The sequence below is a fragment of the Protopterus annectens genome, chromosome 4.part0 (assembly GCF_019279795.1).
Source record: "Protopterus annectens isolate FY-2018-M chromosome 4.part0, PAN1.0, whole genome shotgun sequence".
NCBI lineage: Eukaryota > Metazoa > Chordata > Ceratodontiformes > Protopteridae > Protopterus > Protopterus annectens.
The window spans coordinates 190,231,393-190,250,536 of NC_056733.1; the positions used below are offsets into that span (position 1 = coordinate 190,231,393).

The 19,144-nt window shown below is 35.8% G+C and overlaps 1 protein-coding gene across 6 annotated transcripts in view; it reads left to right on the forward strand.

Annotated features, from left to right (window-relative positions):
* The window catches only part of TMC6 (transmembrane channel like 6), a 1,104,128-nt gene that overhangs the window by 878,874 nt on the left and 206,110 nt on the right, over positions 1–19,144 (forward strand). For all 6 annotated transcript variants that reach the window (XM_044068185.1, XM_044068183.1, XM_044068186.1 and 3 more), the window contains one exon: positions 8,921–8,999. In XM_044068185.1, coding sequence (XP_043924120.1) covers positions 8,921–8,999 — 79 coding nt within the window. The remainder of the gene's footprint in view (positions 1–8,920; positions 9,000–19,144) is intronic.

Below are 19,144 nucleotides of genomic sequence, written 5' to 3' on the forward strand. Positions count from 1 at the left end.
TTAGGCAACAGAAAGTAGAAAGAGTTGTTGCCAAACATAGGGAATGTAGAGCAGGAAAACCAGAATTCTTTTAGAGGTATTACAGATATTTCAGAAATGTTATGAAAATTTGTATAACTCAGAATGTAGGGAAATCAAGAAAAAACAAAAATGTGAATATTTATGGAAGACTTAAATATGTCAAGTTTAGGGGTAGAAGAGGCTCAACAATTAATGATTAAGACAGAAGGAGATGAGGAGAATCTGCAAGAGTAAATGGTATTCCATTGGAAGTTTGGAAGCTAGGAGGGAGGAAAGTATGGAAGGTTTTGCTTAACATTATTTTAAAAGAGGGGAACATCCTGGGAAAAAGCTGTGGTGGCTGTAGTACCTATAAATGGTAAAGACCTATCAGATCCAGACCCATTTCAGTTTAAAACCATGATTACAAAGTGTTTGTCTGTAATGACTAAAAGAATGGCAGAGGTGTTGCCATGATTGATAGATCTGAATTAATGTGTTTTATGGAGTGGAGGCAAATGTTTGACAATGTTAACAGAAAAATGATGATCCAGATGGAAGCAGAATATAAGAAAATACCATTGCTGTTGGTGGGTCTTGATGCAGAGAAAGTATTTGATAGAGTAAGCTGGGATTTTATGAGTACGACAATTGAAGCATTTGTATTTCTTGATACAATAATATGGTCAATTAGGAGGATATATGAAGGATCAGAAGCAAAACTCAAAGTGGGTGGGTTACTCTCTGATAAGTTATGCTTGAATAAGGGAGTCAGGCAGGGGTGTCCTCTTTCCCCTTTATTTGCATTAGATATAGAAACACTGACAAAGAAAATAAGGGACTCAGAAATTCAAGGATATAATTGGAGTGCTGTTGAAGAAAAGTTGGATTTGTTTGCAGATGATACTCATTTGTACTTGATAAAATCAGAAAAAGATATCTCAGTGTTGTGGAAATTCTGTGAGTTTTCATTTTTTTTGTTTAGGATATAAAACTGATGAAGATAAAACAAAGGCTATAGTAATACACTGTGTACCCAGATATGAATTAGTTCAGCAATACCCATATTTATAAAGACATGATAAAGTATTTAAGAGTATGGATTAAAAAGGATTTGGTTATGGCAGCTAAAGATATGTGGGAAGAGACTAAACAAAAGATTATGCAAAAGCTGAGAAAGTGGAAGCTGTTGCCAATGGATATTGATAGCAAGATACAAGCAGTAAAATTGTTTTAGGCCGTTTAATTTTCCACAAATGACAGGCATATTTTTATCAACCAGAGAAGAAGTTGTGGGGAGTAATTAATAGAGTTGAAGGATTTTACCAAGGGGGGGGGGGAGCAAGTGGGAAAAGTTATTCCTTCCAGTACAGCAAGGAGGTTTAATGTTAACTGATTTGAGGGAATATTTAAGAGCTACAATGTTAAGGCTCTTGTACACAACACAAAGAAAGCTGCAGTTGAAAGTGGAAGTAGAGGATGATGAATGAAGCGGGGGGGGGGTAATTCTAGAAATAAGGAAATACTGGGATTTTGGATGCAGATCCTTAAGGAGAACAACAGTAGTCACACAGAATATTGTATTCATAAAGTAGCAGAAAGTATTCTAAGAACTAAGCCAACACAGAAATGGAGAAAGGAGATTCTTCAGACAGAAATGACTTGCAATTGGGGTACAGAGAATAGATAAGAAGGGGATGGAATTTACTAGAGGAAGCTGGCTAAGGAACCAACATATTGGGAGCAAATAATTAGAGAGTGAAAGGTAATAGAAAGGGGAGAGACCAAGAAAACATTTGGACTGCAGGCTAGAGATTGCTTTACCTATCAGAAATGTATATTATAAAGTATAGGCAAAGAGAAAGGGATATGGGAATCCTAAATAGAAGACCTGCACTGTCTCAGTTTTTTAGCTGAATTTAGAACAAAAGCTGAAGTTGGCATAATTAATAGGATATATACAATATTGTATGATAACTATAGGAATCAATCAGAGGAGGTCAGAAAAGATTGGGAAGAGAGATTAGATAAGCAATTCACAGAGGAAAAATGGAAGGGCATATGTATGGCTGCCAAATATGCAACAAAATCTAGAGGATTTAGGATTTTTGTCTGGAAGTGTTTGCATGGATACTTTATACCCCAAGCACACTCCAAAGAATTTTTCCTCAGGTAGACTGCAAATATTGGTGGTATAATGGGGAAGAAAGAGGTATGAGTTGGTAGACTTTAAAAAAAAATCCTTACAGAGTACTCTGTCAGGTGAACAAATAAGTAAAACTAAGGAAATTATTTTTTGAGCTGGGATACAGGATCTGAATGGCCTTGTTAAGTTTAATCTGGTGGCTGTCAAAAGAGCAATTGCTAGAAAATGTAAATCAAAATCTAAACCAGCCATAATTGAAGTAGTGAATATTGTTACAGAGGTAAAAGAACAGGAAGTGGGATCTTCAGAAAAGTGTAATAGTACATTACATATAAAAAATGGAAATTTTGGGAACAATACATGACAAAAATGATTTATCAGAGGGAATGAGGTTTGAGAAGGCAGGAATTTAAACAATTTATGTAATGTTGAATTTATTATATTGTATAGAACAATGTAATGTTTGTAAATGTGAACTTATTAATATGGTTTGATTAATTTTATATAAATGTGAGTTTGCCTGTGTCTCCAGTAATAGTTCAGTAAAGGTGATTTTTGGTTTAAAGAATAAATATAGATATTCCCCTGCCATTGCCAGTGGATCTGAATGAATGATACAGGCATTGTACCCGGGAATAAATCACTGGTGAGATCAGCTTAATCAAAGGTTGTAGAAGTTTCCGTTGTGGCCACAAGAAATTTAGTACTCCATGGAATTATCCCCCCTACAGGAAGCTGAGTTGAGAGTGTGGCCTGTGCCCTTTTCCCACACAGATAATTTACCATCTCTCGAGTTTGGTAATAGAAGTGGGCTTATCAGTGGTACCAACAGACACCCTACTTCAAACTATTAGACCATTTAAAATAAGACTGTTTCACTGTGGAGTTTACTTTTAATTAAATCATAGAAGATGAAAGGTTAGTGCAATTAATGTCAATGATAATACAGCCTGTATATGCAGGTTAGGAATGTGAGACAACTGTAAAAATGTAGTTAGAATAAAGCATACATGTCTGGTGCTATGTTAATTTAATTTACATTCACTACATGGATGGTATGGCTGTCTATGTGATCAATAAAAAGTATGTAACAGGCACACCACCAGTTGTATGCAGAGGAATTGTTCATTCTGCATGTCTGATTTACTACAAGCCACATATCATGCATGTAAATCACCCCATTAATGTAAGTTAACCAGAACATAGAGCTTTAGTATTTGCATCTGAAGTTAGGTAAAATGAAATAATTGAAAGATCACATTAACCAGTAATGAAAAATATACAGTAAAATTCATAAGTGTGTGTGTGTGTGTGTGTGTGTGTGTGTGTGTGTGTGTGTGTGTGTGTGTGTGTGTGTGTGTGTGTGTGTTGGACTGTTCTAGTTTAAGTGCTTTATGTTTATTATTATCAGAATTAAGCATATCAACACAAGCTCCTACTTTAAAATGTAGTATTGTTTTATATTGTGGATAAAACCTGCCTGAATCAGTGTACATGTGGCATGATCAAAGAATGCCAGATAACCACACTTAACGAGCAAATGCACAGTCTTTTTAATTTAAAGTTGAAAGCATATGCCTCCACATTTAGAAAAAATGCATATCACTATCCAGTTTTATATTACATAAATGCATTTGGCAGGCTGAGATGGCATATTTATGACTGGCATGAACTGTGCGAAAGTCAAGGGGTATGATATGAAATAACATAGAATGTTAAATAATGACCAAGTTCTTTTTTTTTTCACTCAAGTAGTTTTTATTTTAAACATATAGCATAATGAAGATGTTTACATTTTAAATAAACTATATTCAATATTTACATTAAGCTTGACAGTAGTAGATTAAGATATATCTAAATGTAAATAATAAATCATAGTACATTGTGCATAAAGTATCAGGAAGAAACTGATTCCATTTGCAAGGTATCAATCAAAGTCAAAACTTTCATCGACAGATTGACTAATGGCTTAGGATAAGTTCTTAGTTTTTTTTAATTTTGATGTCCATTAATGCTGTCTTCTTCAGTAAACAAAAAAAAATCCTCCATGAAGGGCACTGTGTTGGAATTCCATCTCCTAGTGACACATTTTCTAGCTATTGCTAGCATTGTCCATAGTAAATACAAATCTATTTTCTTCAAATGAGGGCCTTCAGTTACATTCAGTAAAATTAAAGGTTTGGTCAAAACAAATGAATCTGTGTATATTGCTTGTAAAAAAATGATTAATTGTGTTCCAATATGTTTTAGTATCAGTACAATCATAAAAAATATGGAACCAGTCTGCATTACCTGATGATTGACACCTCCAACATAACGCGTTACTAGAAGAGTTGATTTTTGAAATTTTATCAGGAATTAAAAGGATCTATGTAGATATTTCCAATGAAATATTCTCCAATATTGTGAGTAGGATGTTAGCTTAACTGAAAGTAAGATATTTTAACTATTTTCTGATAATAATGGAGTCAATATACCTTTAGTTATATATTGCCAATAAGTTGCTTTAGGAGCTGTTTTGTAATCAATTATTACTTTCTATAAATACAATAACTCATTCTTTATATTAGTGCTATTGTATATAATTTCAAACAACCAAATTATAAATTTTAGAATACTTCTAAAAGATGAATTATTTGCTATTCTACATAGATCCTTAGAGTATGTTAAAACACTTTGTAATAATGACCAGTCATGACAAGTTAATCCATAAGCTGTCAATAAATATTGTGCTTCTAAGACTTGTTGATTTTTTTATACAATGGAACCAACATATTAAATTCTTATGTTCCCAGGAAGTAAAAATCTCTCTGTGCACCCTATCGTGGAAGTTCCTTGTAATACTGAATGGGATTAAGAATGCAAACCAAAGCTTTATGTCCATATTCATATTAATAAATTTCCTGAAGACATGAAAGATATGGTTGATTAGATTTCATTTGGTAGGTTTTGCTATACTATCAGTTTATACTCGGAGTACCATAATCTATTATCTTTATCTGTGACTAAGGGTTTTTTTGATAAAGTGTTTTCATTCATTGTTATGATTGAATGTAACCATTTCCAATTAGAAAAATAATTAGTATTTACCCAGTCTGTCACAGTTTTAAATATAGAAGCCCTTATGTAAGATTCAGTATCTGGAAATTTTAGCCTCCCTCACTCTCATTGTTTAATATGATGAGAAAATGCAACTCTGTTTTTTTAGGGTGGCATAGAAATCCTAATAAGATTGACGTATTTAAATGTCCTGAGCTACATGCATTACTTTAGGGAGTAGGACCATTTTTTATCAATTATAATCTATCTTCAAACGTTATGAACATATTATTCCATTTATTCACCAGTGCTTTAATTAAGTCTATAATATTAATTAAGTCTAGAATATTGTTATTATTGGTACTTAGTATCTCTGTCATATTCTCACACAAGATGATCCCCAAATAATTTAAAGCTGAAACTTGGTTACCAATATTGTGATCATCAACTACTTGTACTTCCTTTTTTATTTAACATCAAGAATTTTGATTTTGATTTATTAAAATAGAGGCCTGCTGTCTTTTGGAAGTTTCCTATTAATACATCTACTTTAATCTAACACTTCTTTAGAGTTAGGTAAAGTAAGAAGCACATCATTAGCAAACATTATTTTAGAGCTATATTGGTCCTATACATCTGTACCATTTATCTTTCGATTGTTGTGTGCTAACAAGGCAAGTATCTCTATGCCTATTGCAAATAAAATAGGGGACATGGGGCAGCCTTGTTTAGTACCTCTAGTAATCTAAATTGCATCGGAAGTAAAAGGTCCTACTTTAACGTATGCTAAGTTATTTTCATTAACATTCTTTATTAGTGTGATAAAAGAGAGAGGAAAATCAAATATATATAGAACTTTAACTAGGTATTCCCAGTTAAAGAATCAATGGCCTTCTCTATGTCCAGACCAATTATCAAGGCTTCTTGATATTCCCTGTTTAAATAGTCAGTTAGTATCCTTTTAATATTGTCCTGAGTATGTCTGTTATATATGAAACCAGTTTGGTCTTTAATTATTTTGGACAGTGGGATTTTCATTCTATTAACCATAACTGACATGAGTTTATAATTATCATTCAACAAAGATATTGGTCTGTAAGAATTACAATAATTAGGGTCTTTGCTTTATTTTAAAATAGTGGTGATTAAAGAATATCTCTATCAGGAGGGTATTATTGCATGTGATTGGACTTCAAGAAAGGTTTTATGCAAGAGAGAAGTTATGGAATTAGGAAACAGTTTATACAATTCTATGATTAAACCATCTATCCCTGGTGCCTTACTAGATTTACTTTCTTTAATCGTATCCGTAATTTCTTTCTGTGTAATTATTTTTTGTAACTCAGTCTTAAATTGCTCAGAAATTTTCTTGATGTTAGGGGTTATATTTTCTAGATTCAAATGTTCACTTATATTTGTTTCACTTTTATGATGTTTTGCATAATGTTTTTTAAATGCATCCAGGATATCACCTATATCCGAGACACTTTTCCCTTTCCTTCATGTAAGATGTTAACAATATTGTTGGCTTTGGATTGAATTTTAACTTTCATAGATAGATTATGTAAATGCTTTGGAGGAGTAGCATAAGAATTTATTTTTAATCTTTCCATGACTAAGTTAACTTTATGGGATAATATTTCATTATAATTTTTATTTACATCTTTCTATTTTCTTTTTATTCTCTGTAGACTTTAAATTCTTATTGGATTTAAGTAGTAAGAGTTGATTTAATGACCAAGTTTTAATGCACCTTAGATGGTCTTACATTACAAAAAGTTATGTAGCACATCTTTGCATAACAGCAGTTGCTGTATCCCAGAGTATTAACATGAAGGCAGATATTTATTACATTGTGCAGGCAGTAGTCGAAATCCCAAAGCACATGCAGAAATTTGATTGTAGGCAGAATTTTTTTTGATTTCTTTAATTAATGACCAGTAATTAAGCAGACCATTTAAAATCAAAACATAACCAACTTTTCTTAGAAGCAAAGTACTCAGTGTATGAAATGTACATTGTGGTATCTTGGTTAGTTGATAACATTGTGCATCTGCTAGGTTAATTAAGAGTGAAAATTTTGTTGTGAATTGAATTCTATTAGTTTTCAGCCCAAGTAAGTTTTAAGCACCTCCTTCACTAGCTATCTTTGCTACTTCTATCCAATGGTATCAGTAAGTTTCCAAGTTAATAATCCATGGACATTGTGCCACATTCTGCTGTGTTTGTCTTGACATTTAGATTTGTTTTCCTAAAGCTGACATATTATTTTAAGATGTTTGGACTTTAAGTTCAGTAAATAACACTTTCAGTGTAATTGATTATGAGGACTGTTCATTTAAAGAATAAAGTATCTGCATAAAGTAGAAGACAAAGTATTAAGGAAGAAATAACTATAAATAACTTTTGAGTGCATTTGATCAGAAATTGAATCAAGGTAGGATTACTGAAAATGAATGAAACTATTTTTTAATTTGTCAATGATATCACAAGACTGAAAGAAAGAGACACTTTGAGGTTGTGACACTGAAATTTAAAATTCAGTGAATAGTCCCATAATGCCTACCAAACCCAGTGCAAAAACTGTGTTTTGCATGGAGCACCACAATTATGCTGCATATTTGGGGGAAAGAACATGCTTTAGTTAAGCATCTTTCTGATGACAGAAAGGCAGTTAACAAGTTTTTATTTAGCACCTCTCAATGGATTAAGTTCTAGTCCTTTGCTAGAGCATAACAGTAGCCAGTGCTGACCCACTACAGAATAGCGACAAGAAGCTAATAGCTTTAAAAGCTATTTCGTAGACCCCAAACACTGGAGCAGTGCAAAAATGTCTTGTAGCTTTTAAAGCTGTTGCTTCCTCAGAGGGATACTTTACTGCTGCCCACTGTCTGTGTGGCAGTCCAAAGTCCTTTTATAGCTCTCAGAGCTGTAAAACACTTCATCCTGCTGCATTTTTTTCTGCAGTTGGTAGTAACTGGGCAGATGAAGCTCCATGTGTATAAAAAAGCTATGATTTGGGTCTCTTTGATCATCTCATGTTCTGAACATGGCTATCTTGATTTATCTGTTGAGCTTCACACAGCCCTGCTCTTGAAGTGAATTTCTTGATATCCATCTCTCAAATGGAGACCCAGTCATAATCCTCTATATTATGCAGCTGGTAAGTTTATTACAAAATAATTGTAGTAGATAAGATACTAGAAAGATACAAATTACAATATATTGTACTGGAAAGCTTAATTTAATCCACATTTTTGAGTATATAGCTTATTTTTGAGAAAAATAATCCAAAAGTATAATAGCACAAAGGTATTACAGCAGATGCCGAGATGTAGGACTATGAGGAGCAAGTGGGGAACACACAAAAAAAGGCTGTTATCAGAAATTAATCTAGCCTTTGAAAAGTTCTTAAATATACTGATCTGGTAGTGGAAGCTTAGCATTAAATGCTCACTTTTTTTCCGTGGAGGTAAATACAGAGTGGGTGGCAAGCTTGTTCTTTTGTTTACATTTGAACACTTGGGTGCAGCTGGGCAATTCATTGTAAGAACCAGCAGGCTGATCTCAACCAGAGAATATTGTTTATACCCCAGGTCAGTTATAATACAATCATTTCTCACAGACCTTACCTTGGTTGCGTGCAGGCTGTGCTGACTTTTTTAAACGATGTTAATAATGTTTAAGTACTATATCCCATTCAGGTGGTGATGCTTGACTGTTTTTATTCCATAGAAACTTGCTTCTGAAGATGATGATGCTGGGCATGCTTTGTTACCACTGGCTGGCACAAGTGTCAAAATCAAACATCCAGGTAAGTGGTAATATGTTTGTATCAGGGATGGGAGGATGCGGTCCTGTTTCTGTCATAACTTGTTGTTCCTCATACTGGCACTTCTTGTATTTGGCATAGCCTTCTGGCTAGTTACCACTGCTAACCACAGCTGGGACGTGGACATATAGAGAGAATGACATTTGGTCAGTTCATAATGAGCTGTCTTTTGAAAAATGTCTTAAATGATGTGCAACACCCCCTTGCAGGTGGTAGCACCTGCTTGTACTACCTAACTATTATAACTAACTCTGAAGTTGCTAAACTTTGGGTTAACATATAAAGGGTTCAGTACCATTCATTGAGGCCGCATCCCTCAAAACACAACTGCCCAGCAAAAAACTGTTTGAAGCTGACATGACTTTACAGTAGTTGAACAAATGGGCCATAAATATTTTTTTTGTAAGAAGGTTAATCCCCACCTACCCACTGCTGTATCATTCTCATTCAGAAGACACTGCACCTTGGAGAAACAGTGATGACTAAAACTGAAGTAAAAAAGTGCCAGTCTTTCTGTGGGTTTCTTTGAACCCAGAGACCTTACAAGCAATGCACTTCATGGATTGATACCAATGCTTTCTAGACTTTAGAGATTTCTATTTGTTAATGCTGAATATAAATGACTGCAAGGTGCATTTATTTAACATTTAGAGAGGGTCACGTATTTATGGTTCAGTGATTGAAACACATTTGCTGAGTGTAACCTTATTTCTAATGAAACTCTGGAGGGAGGGAGATGCACCATGTAAAAAGAACAATAAAATAAAAAAGATTAAGTGTGTTCAAATATAAATGACTTCCAGGTCAAAGTTATAAAGTCCAAAAAAATGTAAAAATCTTGCAGAAAATGTTCCAGTTAGGTTCTGTAAGGGTGTGCGGATACAGGATAGGGGTAGAGGGGTAGGTAAGTAATAAAATCATAGTGACTGAGGAAAGTTTTTTATGGTTTTATCTAACACAAATGTAAAGAACCAGAATTTCAAAATCGTTGAATCCAACATATCAAAACTGTCTGAGACCTTATTCAGAAATAGGAAAGACCTCAAAAATTAGAAATCTGAAGACTAAATGAGTTAAGCATTGAAAGAAAGCCCCCTGGATAAATTACATCAAATACTATATTGTCAGATTAGATGCATCATATCCCGTTTTGCTTTTCACATGTTCAACGTTAACTATAAAAATCATTGAACTTTTTGGGGTAAAAAAGTTTACACTTAACCCCCATGAAGGATGAGTGACCTCAGCGTTTGCATAAATAGAGCTTTGGGGTGACCCTGCAAAATAACTATTTTAAGTGTTGTTAGTTATCTATACAGGACATCAATCTGTCTGGCTTTATTGTTTGGGAGTAGAATAAGTTAATGCCCTATTGTTTAAGATGAATTCCACCCTCCCAAATTAATTATTCCATCACCAGGGTTGCAACACTCTAGGGCTGCAATTTTGACATCATTATTGTACATTCATTCTATTGTTATGTGTACCACATGTAGCCCCATCCCTAAGTTATTAAAGCCTTGGAGTTTGTATAATACAGTTAAGAGTGGTGGCAAAGCTCCCCACATGGAATGCGTAACTGGGTTTGCTTAGATGCAGAAATAAATTCCTGTACTCATTAAATCAATAGCTTGCATTTTCCATTATACAGCATTCTGTGATTTTAGAGTACTTTAGTTCGTATTGTAATTGGCTACAAAAAGTAAGTATGTGTGAGCCATGGTAAAATAGAAAGGCATCAGATATTACATGTGTTCCTCTTACACTACACCCGATATATTGTGCAGTAATGCACACACTCCTGCAGTTTATACATTCAAGTAGAATGGTTTACTATCGAAATTCCGAATCAGCTTTGGTCGACCGTTCAGAATGTCGACCTGAAATGCTGAATTTGGAATTTTGGAACTGCAACCAAGGCGAAAATTAATTCTATATCCGTAGTTTCACGTATTCAACCTAGCAGGAGGTGACATCAGTCACCTTCTGGTATGCACATTAATGTACCATTACACTTTACAGTCAACAGTACGTTAATTCTACTGTTTTGCAGGGTGCACCCCCCAGATCCCCTGCACATTAAATATACCAACTCCGGGATTGCACTACAGTGAGGAAATGGGCTAATTCCCTGTTTCTCACTTAACCATGATGATCTTGCACAGTGTTGAACCCAAATACTCAAACTACACTACCCATTCTCCGTAGTGTTGTTGATACATTTTGGTTCGACATTCTGCCGACTTGAAAACTGCAATTTAAACACATGCTGGTCTACCAATTAAGTTTCCAAGTTTTAAATGTAAACCAAGTAGAATCTTGGTCTTTCTAAACTGTAATAAGGAAAACTGTATCAAGAAACTTGTCTTTTTAATAAAAAAAAAAATAGAATAACTTCATAAATTTAATTTTACCCTAACTTTGTGTTTTGCATTTTCAGTCGACAACTCTAACAACTAAGGATACCAAAGGTGTATGTGCTACCATCTTTCGTGCATTCATTTAGTTTGGCAATATATCAGATATTTGCAGTTTTATGGTGTGTCATGCTGAATAGCATAAAATAGTTTCTGCTGTTTGAGTTTGTCCAGAAGAACCAGCATTTTTTTTAACTAGTCTTTCTTTTGTGGGGCAGGGTAACTGTCAGAAGGCTTCTGCCCTACAAGACTTCCAAGCTGTTCTGGCTTCACACTAGCGGGCTTGATAAATAAGGTTACTGCTTACTTCATCTACCTGTATGCATCTTGCAACTGTTTTGCTGTAGAATTAGGCATGGCGACTGAGAAGAGTGGGGACATACTGCCATTCTCTGAATGGATTATTTGTGCTGTGTTTTTCGGGGGGGTAGGCAGATGACATCATTTATATAACAGACAACAATTTTATAGTACTCATTCAGTTTACATAGACATTGCTACCACACTACTAAACTTTCACCAAAATCAATATAACGCAATTGAGGATCGGTCACCTTGATTCCACTTGTTTGTGTATTTGCAACCTGATCCTGAAACCTTGAAAGAAAATGAATGAAGATGCTGTCTTGCTCAGCACTGGGTTTTACTTTAATTAAAAGTCTAATTTTCCCCAGTTAATGATCATCCCTCTGGCCATGACCATCCATGTGCTCTGAATCTGACCCCGAAACTCCAACAGAAAACAAACAGAAACCATCTGGCAGCAGGGAATAGTAGAAAGTTAAATGGCAAACATGATACTGTTAAAATCTTCTCTGATCATTGTGTTAAGCCTTATGGCCTAGTGAATAACAATTTCAGAGGTAATGAAGGAGATATTACTATCATAAATGTTTTGGAGGTTGCTACCTTACTGAAAAAAAAAATGATCATATCAAGGTGTCAGGAAGAGATGTGGTAACTAATAAAGGATTGAAGACACTTGGGGGCATCCTGGTGCAATCTTTAAGATTACTTTTCAAGGCTTGTTTTAAAACGAGTGTAATATCAGAAGACTGGAAAACATCTGTTTTCAAACCAGTCTTTAAGGGAAGGGGATCTCATAACAACCCAAACAGATATGGGCCTATTAGTCTGCTCTCCAGTTTAGGGGAAATAATGGAAACCATACTATTAAATATATTAAAGAATACCCTGTAATTGTTTAACCTGTGAAAACATGTGCACCACCACCTAGCTTTCCATCTTTTATTTACCCAACTCCACATCAGTGCACAAAAAAACTTTCCTCTACTAAGACATCATAATGTCAGATTTGTAGGATCTGCCATACAAGATCTTGTCAGTTCCTTAGCTGATGCCTAATTGTCAGTCCTTGCAAGCAAGCAAATCAGTCTATACCCCTCCAGCTATGCCTTGTTAGATGTAATCTCAAATAACTTTAGTAAAGTACCCAACCTCACTAAGCTGCTACCTAACCTTAAGGATAATGCACATATTAAAAGCTTGAATTTCCTCCCATCTTTTCCAATTAGAAAGACATCCTCTGTCACTTATTTCAACTTAGAAATCATCTCAGAACCGAGTTCTTCCAGTGTTACTTTAGCCAAAACCCTGACACTGCTCCCACTCTCCTGAAAAATATCTTTCTCAACTTATAAAATAAATACTTCCCTTATTACCTTGCATTACATGAAAATGACAGGCGGAACCTAGATGACACCTCATCTTTAACTCATAAATAATATGGACATGGCATAACAAACCTCATCAGCTAGACCTCTTCAATTTACTCTGTGAAACTAATGTAAAACAAAAAATCAAACATACATATATAGAAGAAGTTGTGACAATTTTTTATTTAAAAAAAGTCCTGCCTTCTATGAAATCCCAACGTAGTGCAAAAAAATGCATTATTACATAATTATACTCTTTGGAAAGATGACCAGCTGCGCAAACTGCAGCACTGATGATACTCCCCTAGGAGTAGAGCCAGTGGTAAGGGACTTGGAAAGTTAGGTTGACAGTGACCTGAACGTTGATCACCGTGTATTCATGGTATTAATAAAATCCTTCTATGTGGCACAACTTACTGGCATGACATCCTGATCTAAGGAGATCATAATCCCACTATACTCTGCCCTCATTATAGCAATAATCAAGTGAAATGCACCCTTCAGCATGTACCTGACCAGGCATTTGCAACAGCTGGAGTGACCACAGAGGTTGCTCACTAAAAGAATATATATGTCCTATGCGGACCACCGCAAAGCCCTGTTCCTGTACTCAGTCTCCTACAGACTACTGAGGGGTGATCTATGCTTAACTTACAAGCTGTTTTCTTATCCAGCCATGATGGATCTGCTGCACATTCACAAAATAAATAGCAGTAGAATTACCCTATCTAAGGAGCTCAACCTCATCTGTAACATAAACAAAACATATTGGAGGGACCAGAGATTGCCTCTTCTCTGGAATAGACTCTCCATTCATGTGAAACAGAACTCTTCCCTAAGCTTATTCAAACACAGTTTGGACCGATGGATGGGAAATAGCAAATTCACCCCTGGCTTGTCACCTGTGGCCCTTATGGATGGGGCAGGTGGATGATGCCCAAAGGCACAGGCATATATCAAAGCCATTATATCCCATGGGCATGCATAATTGAGACATGAATGTCTAGGCTTAAAATGGCTGTAGTGCTATTAGCCTTGTAACCTCCTATGATCCTAAATGCTTCTGATTTGTGGAGAACCACTTTTTTACAAACTTAAATCTCTACTGAAGATAATATCCTTTTCTCACTAGAAGAATTCAAATCATAATCTGTTGCATCTCCACTTCCTGATAAGACCTTCTGATACATTCAAGACTCAACATGATTCATTCTTCCCTCTGTCATGCCTCACAATCTCTCTAAAACAACCAGAAAAACTATTTGACAATCTTCCCAGTCATAAGTGGCCCTTGTTCATTAAATTCTGCAGAAACCATTTCTATCTGGCTCTCTTCCCTTTGAAAGAATGCCTTAAAGAATTATCTCCCTAAAATCACTTCTGAGTCCACATCTGGCTATAGACCTGTCTTTTTACTGCTGCTGTTAAAAAGCTTCCAGAAAAAAACATCAGTAAGCAAACATCTAACTGCCTTACCAAATATAACTTGTTTACTAGACACGGCCATAGTTTTACATTGGTAGAAGCACACTTACTGCCCTCATAACAGTCATTAATACTATACTCACTGCTTTGCACTCTTGTCGATTTATAGATATTTGTTTATTGACCATTTCTGTGGCATTTGATCTAATTAATAAAAGCCAACTATTTTTTGCCTGTTAGTCACCTTCTTTGGTCCCTCAGCAATTAATTGGCTCAAATGTTTATTAAATAAAATTTGTTTCCAACTTCTCCCCTGAGGCTTTTATTCTCTCTCTCTCTCTCTATTGTACTCTAGGAATCTGCCTTAGGGTCACTTATGTTTACCATTTTTTTTCGACTCCCTACCCTTTGACATCCATTTCTACTCAGTTATACACACTGGCAGTCTCATCATTTTTAGATCTTCTAGGTGTATCAATTCCATTAGGACTGACCTGATACAAGATCTTCATTCTCTCCACAGCTGACTCAAAAACAAATCCCGTCTTTACATGGAGTAAAACAGAAACCACAGTATTTGAGACAAACTCAAAACTTACTCCATTTAAGTTCCTTCTCTGTTTCTGTCCCTCCCAAGCAATTTCATCAATGCTGTCTACACCCTCAAATATATGCTGCAGCAAAAAAGTTGTCAATTGCTGAGAGTAGGGTAAAACACGTTAAATTCTTTAATAGTCCACAAACAAACAGTATAGGTAAGCACTTTCGCAGTTGCCTGCTTCCTTAGACCTTAATACAAAGACAATTAATCAAGATGCATTTATACATTACTACAGCCAATTATACCAATTTAGTTAATGAGGCAAATTCCTTTTCCTAAGAGCAGGTTTTAAAGAGACGGCACTGTTCATACCTGGTGGGGCATATGCTTTAAAATCAATTATCCACCTGAGTTCCACACATTCTGTTTCATTACTCATATCACCTTCTCTTAAATTTTCTAAGATTTTTTGTAGCACTAAGAATTTAAAACTATGGTTGTCTCCTGCTTCTAAGACATGCTTTGCCAGTGCATTAGTCAGTTTTTTATTACGTATATCAGTAAGGTGTTCCAGTACCCTCTCCTTCAACATACGATTAGTTTTCCAACATAGAAACGTTCCCATAGTTTACATTTAGCCATATATACTATGTTTCTAGTGGAACAATCTGCATCGAATGAGAGTTCTATAGGCTCCTTAGAAATGGGATGCATCACCATACAAATTGACCAAATACTAGGGCAGGCTTTGCAAGCTGTACATGCACGAGTTCCCCTGCGTTGTGATACAAGATGCTCCTTGCGTCTGTTCTGCTTGTAACAAAGTTGCTTCTTCAGGTTTTTACAGTTTTTAAAACTAAACCTAGGGGTAGAGCCTGTTACCATGCTTATTTTAGGATCTACTAACAAGATGGGCCAGTTTCTTTTCACTACCTCACAAACTCTACTAACCCCTGCTGAATAAGTCAGACGCATCCTATTCTTTACCTTCATACAAGATATTATCCCTGTCCCTTCTTCAGTGGAAGTTTGTTCTGAATAATATGGTCTAGTTTTTGTTCTATCCAGTTTATCAACCTCTTCCATGCCCTTTTTTATTTCCTCAGCTTTCTAGCCCTTGTCCATAAGGTCAGATGTAAGTCCGTTCAAAGCTTCCCTTAGGGGTTCTGCATCTGTATGCAGTCTCCTACACCTTAGTACCTGATTCCTAACTACATTCCTAGTAGTATGCCTGGGATGTATACTAGTACAATGTAGTATACTATTTTTCCTACGTTCCTTCCTATACTGCTTGGTGGAGAGATTACCTAACATGTTTTTGGTAATCAACACATCTAGAAAACTAATTTCATCTTCAGAATAATGCAGGGTAAAGGACAAAAAAATGGTGCTACTCTCCAAGAACTGTACCAATTATTTCAGTTTCTAGTAATTCACCATGCCAGATGAAAAAATCATCCACAAAGCGTTTATAGAAGGTGATGTTCTCCTTGAAACTGTCAGTTAAAAACTATTTCCTTTTCCCAGTTTGCAAGAAACAAATTTGCATATGTGTTGGCACATGCTGTGTCCATAGCAACACCTACAATCTGAAGGAAATGTTCATTTTCAAAGAGAAAAATATTATTTTCTAGAATCATGTCTAACATGGTGCAGATCATATTTACCTTTGTGTTACTATACCTAGTTTCTCGTACAAGAAGTTGCCTCACATTTTCAACCCCTTTTTATTAGGAATGACCGTGAACAGAGAATTGACATCTAGGGTTACAAAAAAAGCTTTTTTGATCGCTTCCTCATTTCTCTGCCTCGCCCAAATGAACAGATGTTCTAAAAACTGCTTACTATCCCTCAACACTGATTCTATTTTATCCAGAACCCAGTTGTTTCTCGGCATATATGGACATTGGCTCCGTGAGCCAACCTCTGACGGATGCTATGGGTCTGAAAGGTGGGTGTCTAGGATCTTTGTGCACTTTAGGCAAACCATATATCACAAGTATAGTTGGGTGCTCAACAGAGAAGTAAGTGTACAATGAATAATCTATTAAATCTGTCATCAGCATATCATACAGGTATCAACCTGTTTATAATGCCATTCACCTGATATTTCTGTAAAACTGCATACACTTTTCTGTCATGAAGCATGTCATAGGTTCTTTCCATATAAACCTGTTTATCTAAAATCACTATGCCACTTCTTTGTCTGCCGGTCTGATAATCAAGTGCTCGTCTCTCACTAATGAATTTAAGGCCTCGTGTTCCTTACAAGACAAGTTAAAAAAATTCAATTTAGTACCTCCACTAAAATCTTTCCTTAAGTCATCTTCACATAAATTAATAAAAGCCTCCATTGCTGGTGAATTGTCTGGTATGAAAGTACTGGGTTTCTTAAAACATTGCCATCATTGGAAGCACTATGCTCATCCATAAAAACTGCTTTTAACATCACATTTCTCGCAAACATTTTTAATTCCAAAATTGTTTCCACTAAATCAAGTTTAGTAGTGGGTATAAATGACAGACCTTTATTTAGCACTATAATTTGTTCTCATGTCAGTTCAGTGGAAGACAGATTAAAAACTAGATTAGTTATCTTCGATTGCATGTCTGTGGGCCCAATGCACTTGGACCTTTCTCCACAGGTGGAGGATCTGCTCTCCATCTCAATTCTTTCTTGTGACTGCGTGACCTTCCTATTCCCTTTTCTTGTCTTATAGGCAGGGCTTTCTCCAAAAAAGCCGAAGACAGTCTATCATTTCAGGCAGTCACTATACTTTGCATGGTCAGCACTTTTGGTCTTACTACTCGATTGTTAGATTCTTTCGTAAGACCACTTAATAACACTACATCTTTATCAACACCATAATCATCAAAGTCATTAGCCTCCCTTTCTGTTATATTATTGTGGATAGCCATCATGTTCAAAGCTGTAGTAGCTGTGCCAGTATTACCAGCAACTATACCATCTTGTGCAATGTCTGTTTGTGAATGAATATCAACGTGCACTCCTTCCATCCTAGAAGCACAAACAACAATACTTACATTTTTTTGAACCATATCCACACCAACTGTTGCAATATTCCCCTTGTCAGTAGCACCCACTCGTACATTGGCTTTTCCTATATCTTCGAGACGCTCGTTCAGGATATTAGCTCTGTCTCTGCTGCCTTCCGATAAATTTATTTCTTTTGCTGGTTTCTGAGCTATGGTGACACTACCATTTACAGAATGCCCCTTCTGTGTATCAAACTGTTTTCGCATAGCAGTTTCCACTGCCCATTGTGTATTACCACGTTGTTGTTGCATATTGCTGCTTGTTGGCCTCAATAACATGGGTGCTGTCGATGACGTTATACGCTCAGCTAATGCGTTGTTTCTCAGCCACGAGGAGATGTTCCCATCACGGAAATCTACAAAGTCTCTTTGTGGCTTTTTTATTTTTCTCTTTCTCCCGTTTCCTTTCAAAAAGGGAAATATTCAAGAAAAGTTCATCGATTAGCTGCACATATACTTCTCCTTTAAAGGAGCTGGGCAAGTATAAAGTTAAATCATTAATCTCACTGGCTAGAGACTCTTCCTCTGGTCGAAAGTATTCATTTAATAAAGCCATGTAGTCCAGGCTTAGCTGCAGATTCAATACTTGCCATCTTTTCAAGAGTTCAGGCAGGCTGTCACCATAGGAGGGCATCTTCAGCACTCAGAGCCCTCTGGGGACTATTTTATGATGAATAGCAGCCTCGAAGTGGTAGCGTTGCCACAATAATCTTTTGTGCTTATACATTTTATCTTCCAGTTCTCTCAATGTCTTCTTAAACAGTGCCATTTCATCATAGTCTGCATTTAAATCCACCATATCCACTTTATCAAAACTTACACAGATAAGGGGATTTGTGGTCATCTTGGGTAATGCGCGTACAATTTGATCTTGGTGCTGTCAGGGTGGTGATAGTAGCCCTCATTCTGATGAGTGTGGGAGTTTTGGAAAATAGACCATTGTGATAACATGACTGCCCACATCAGTCACATGTGGTGAAGGTAGGGCTAAAAAATAAAACATCCTCATAA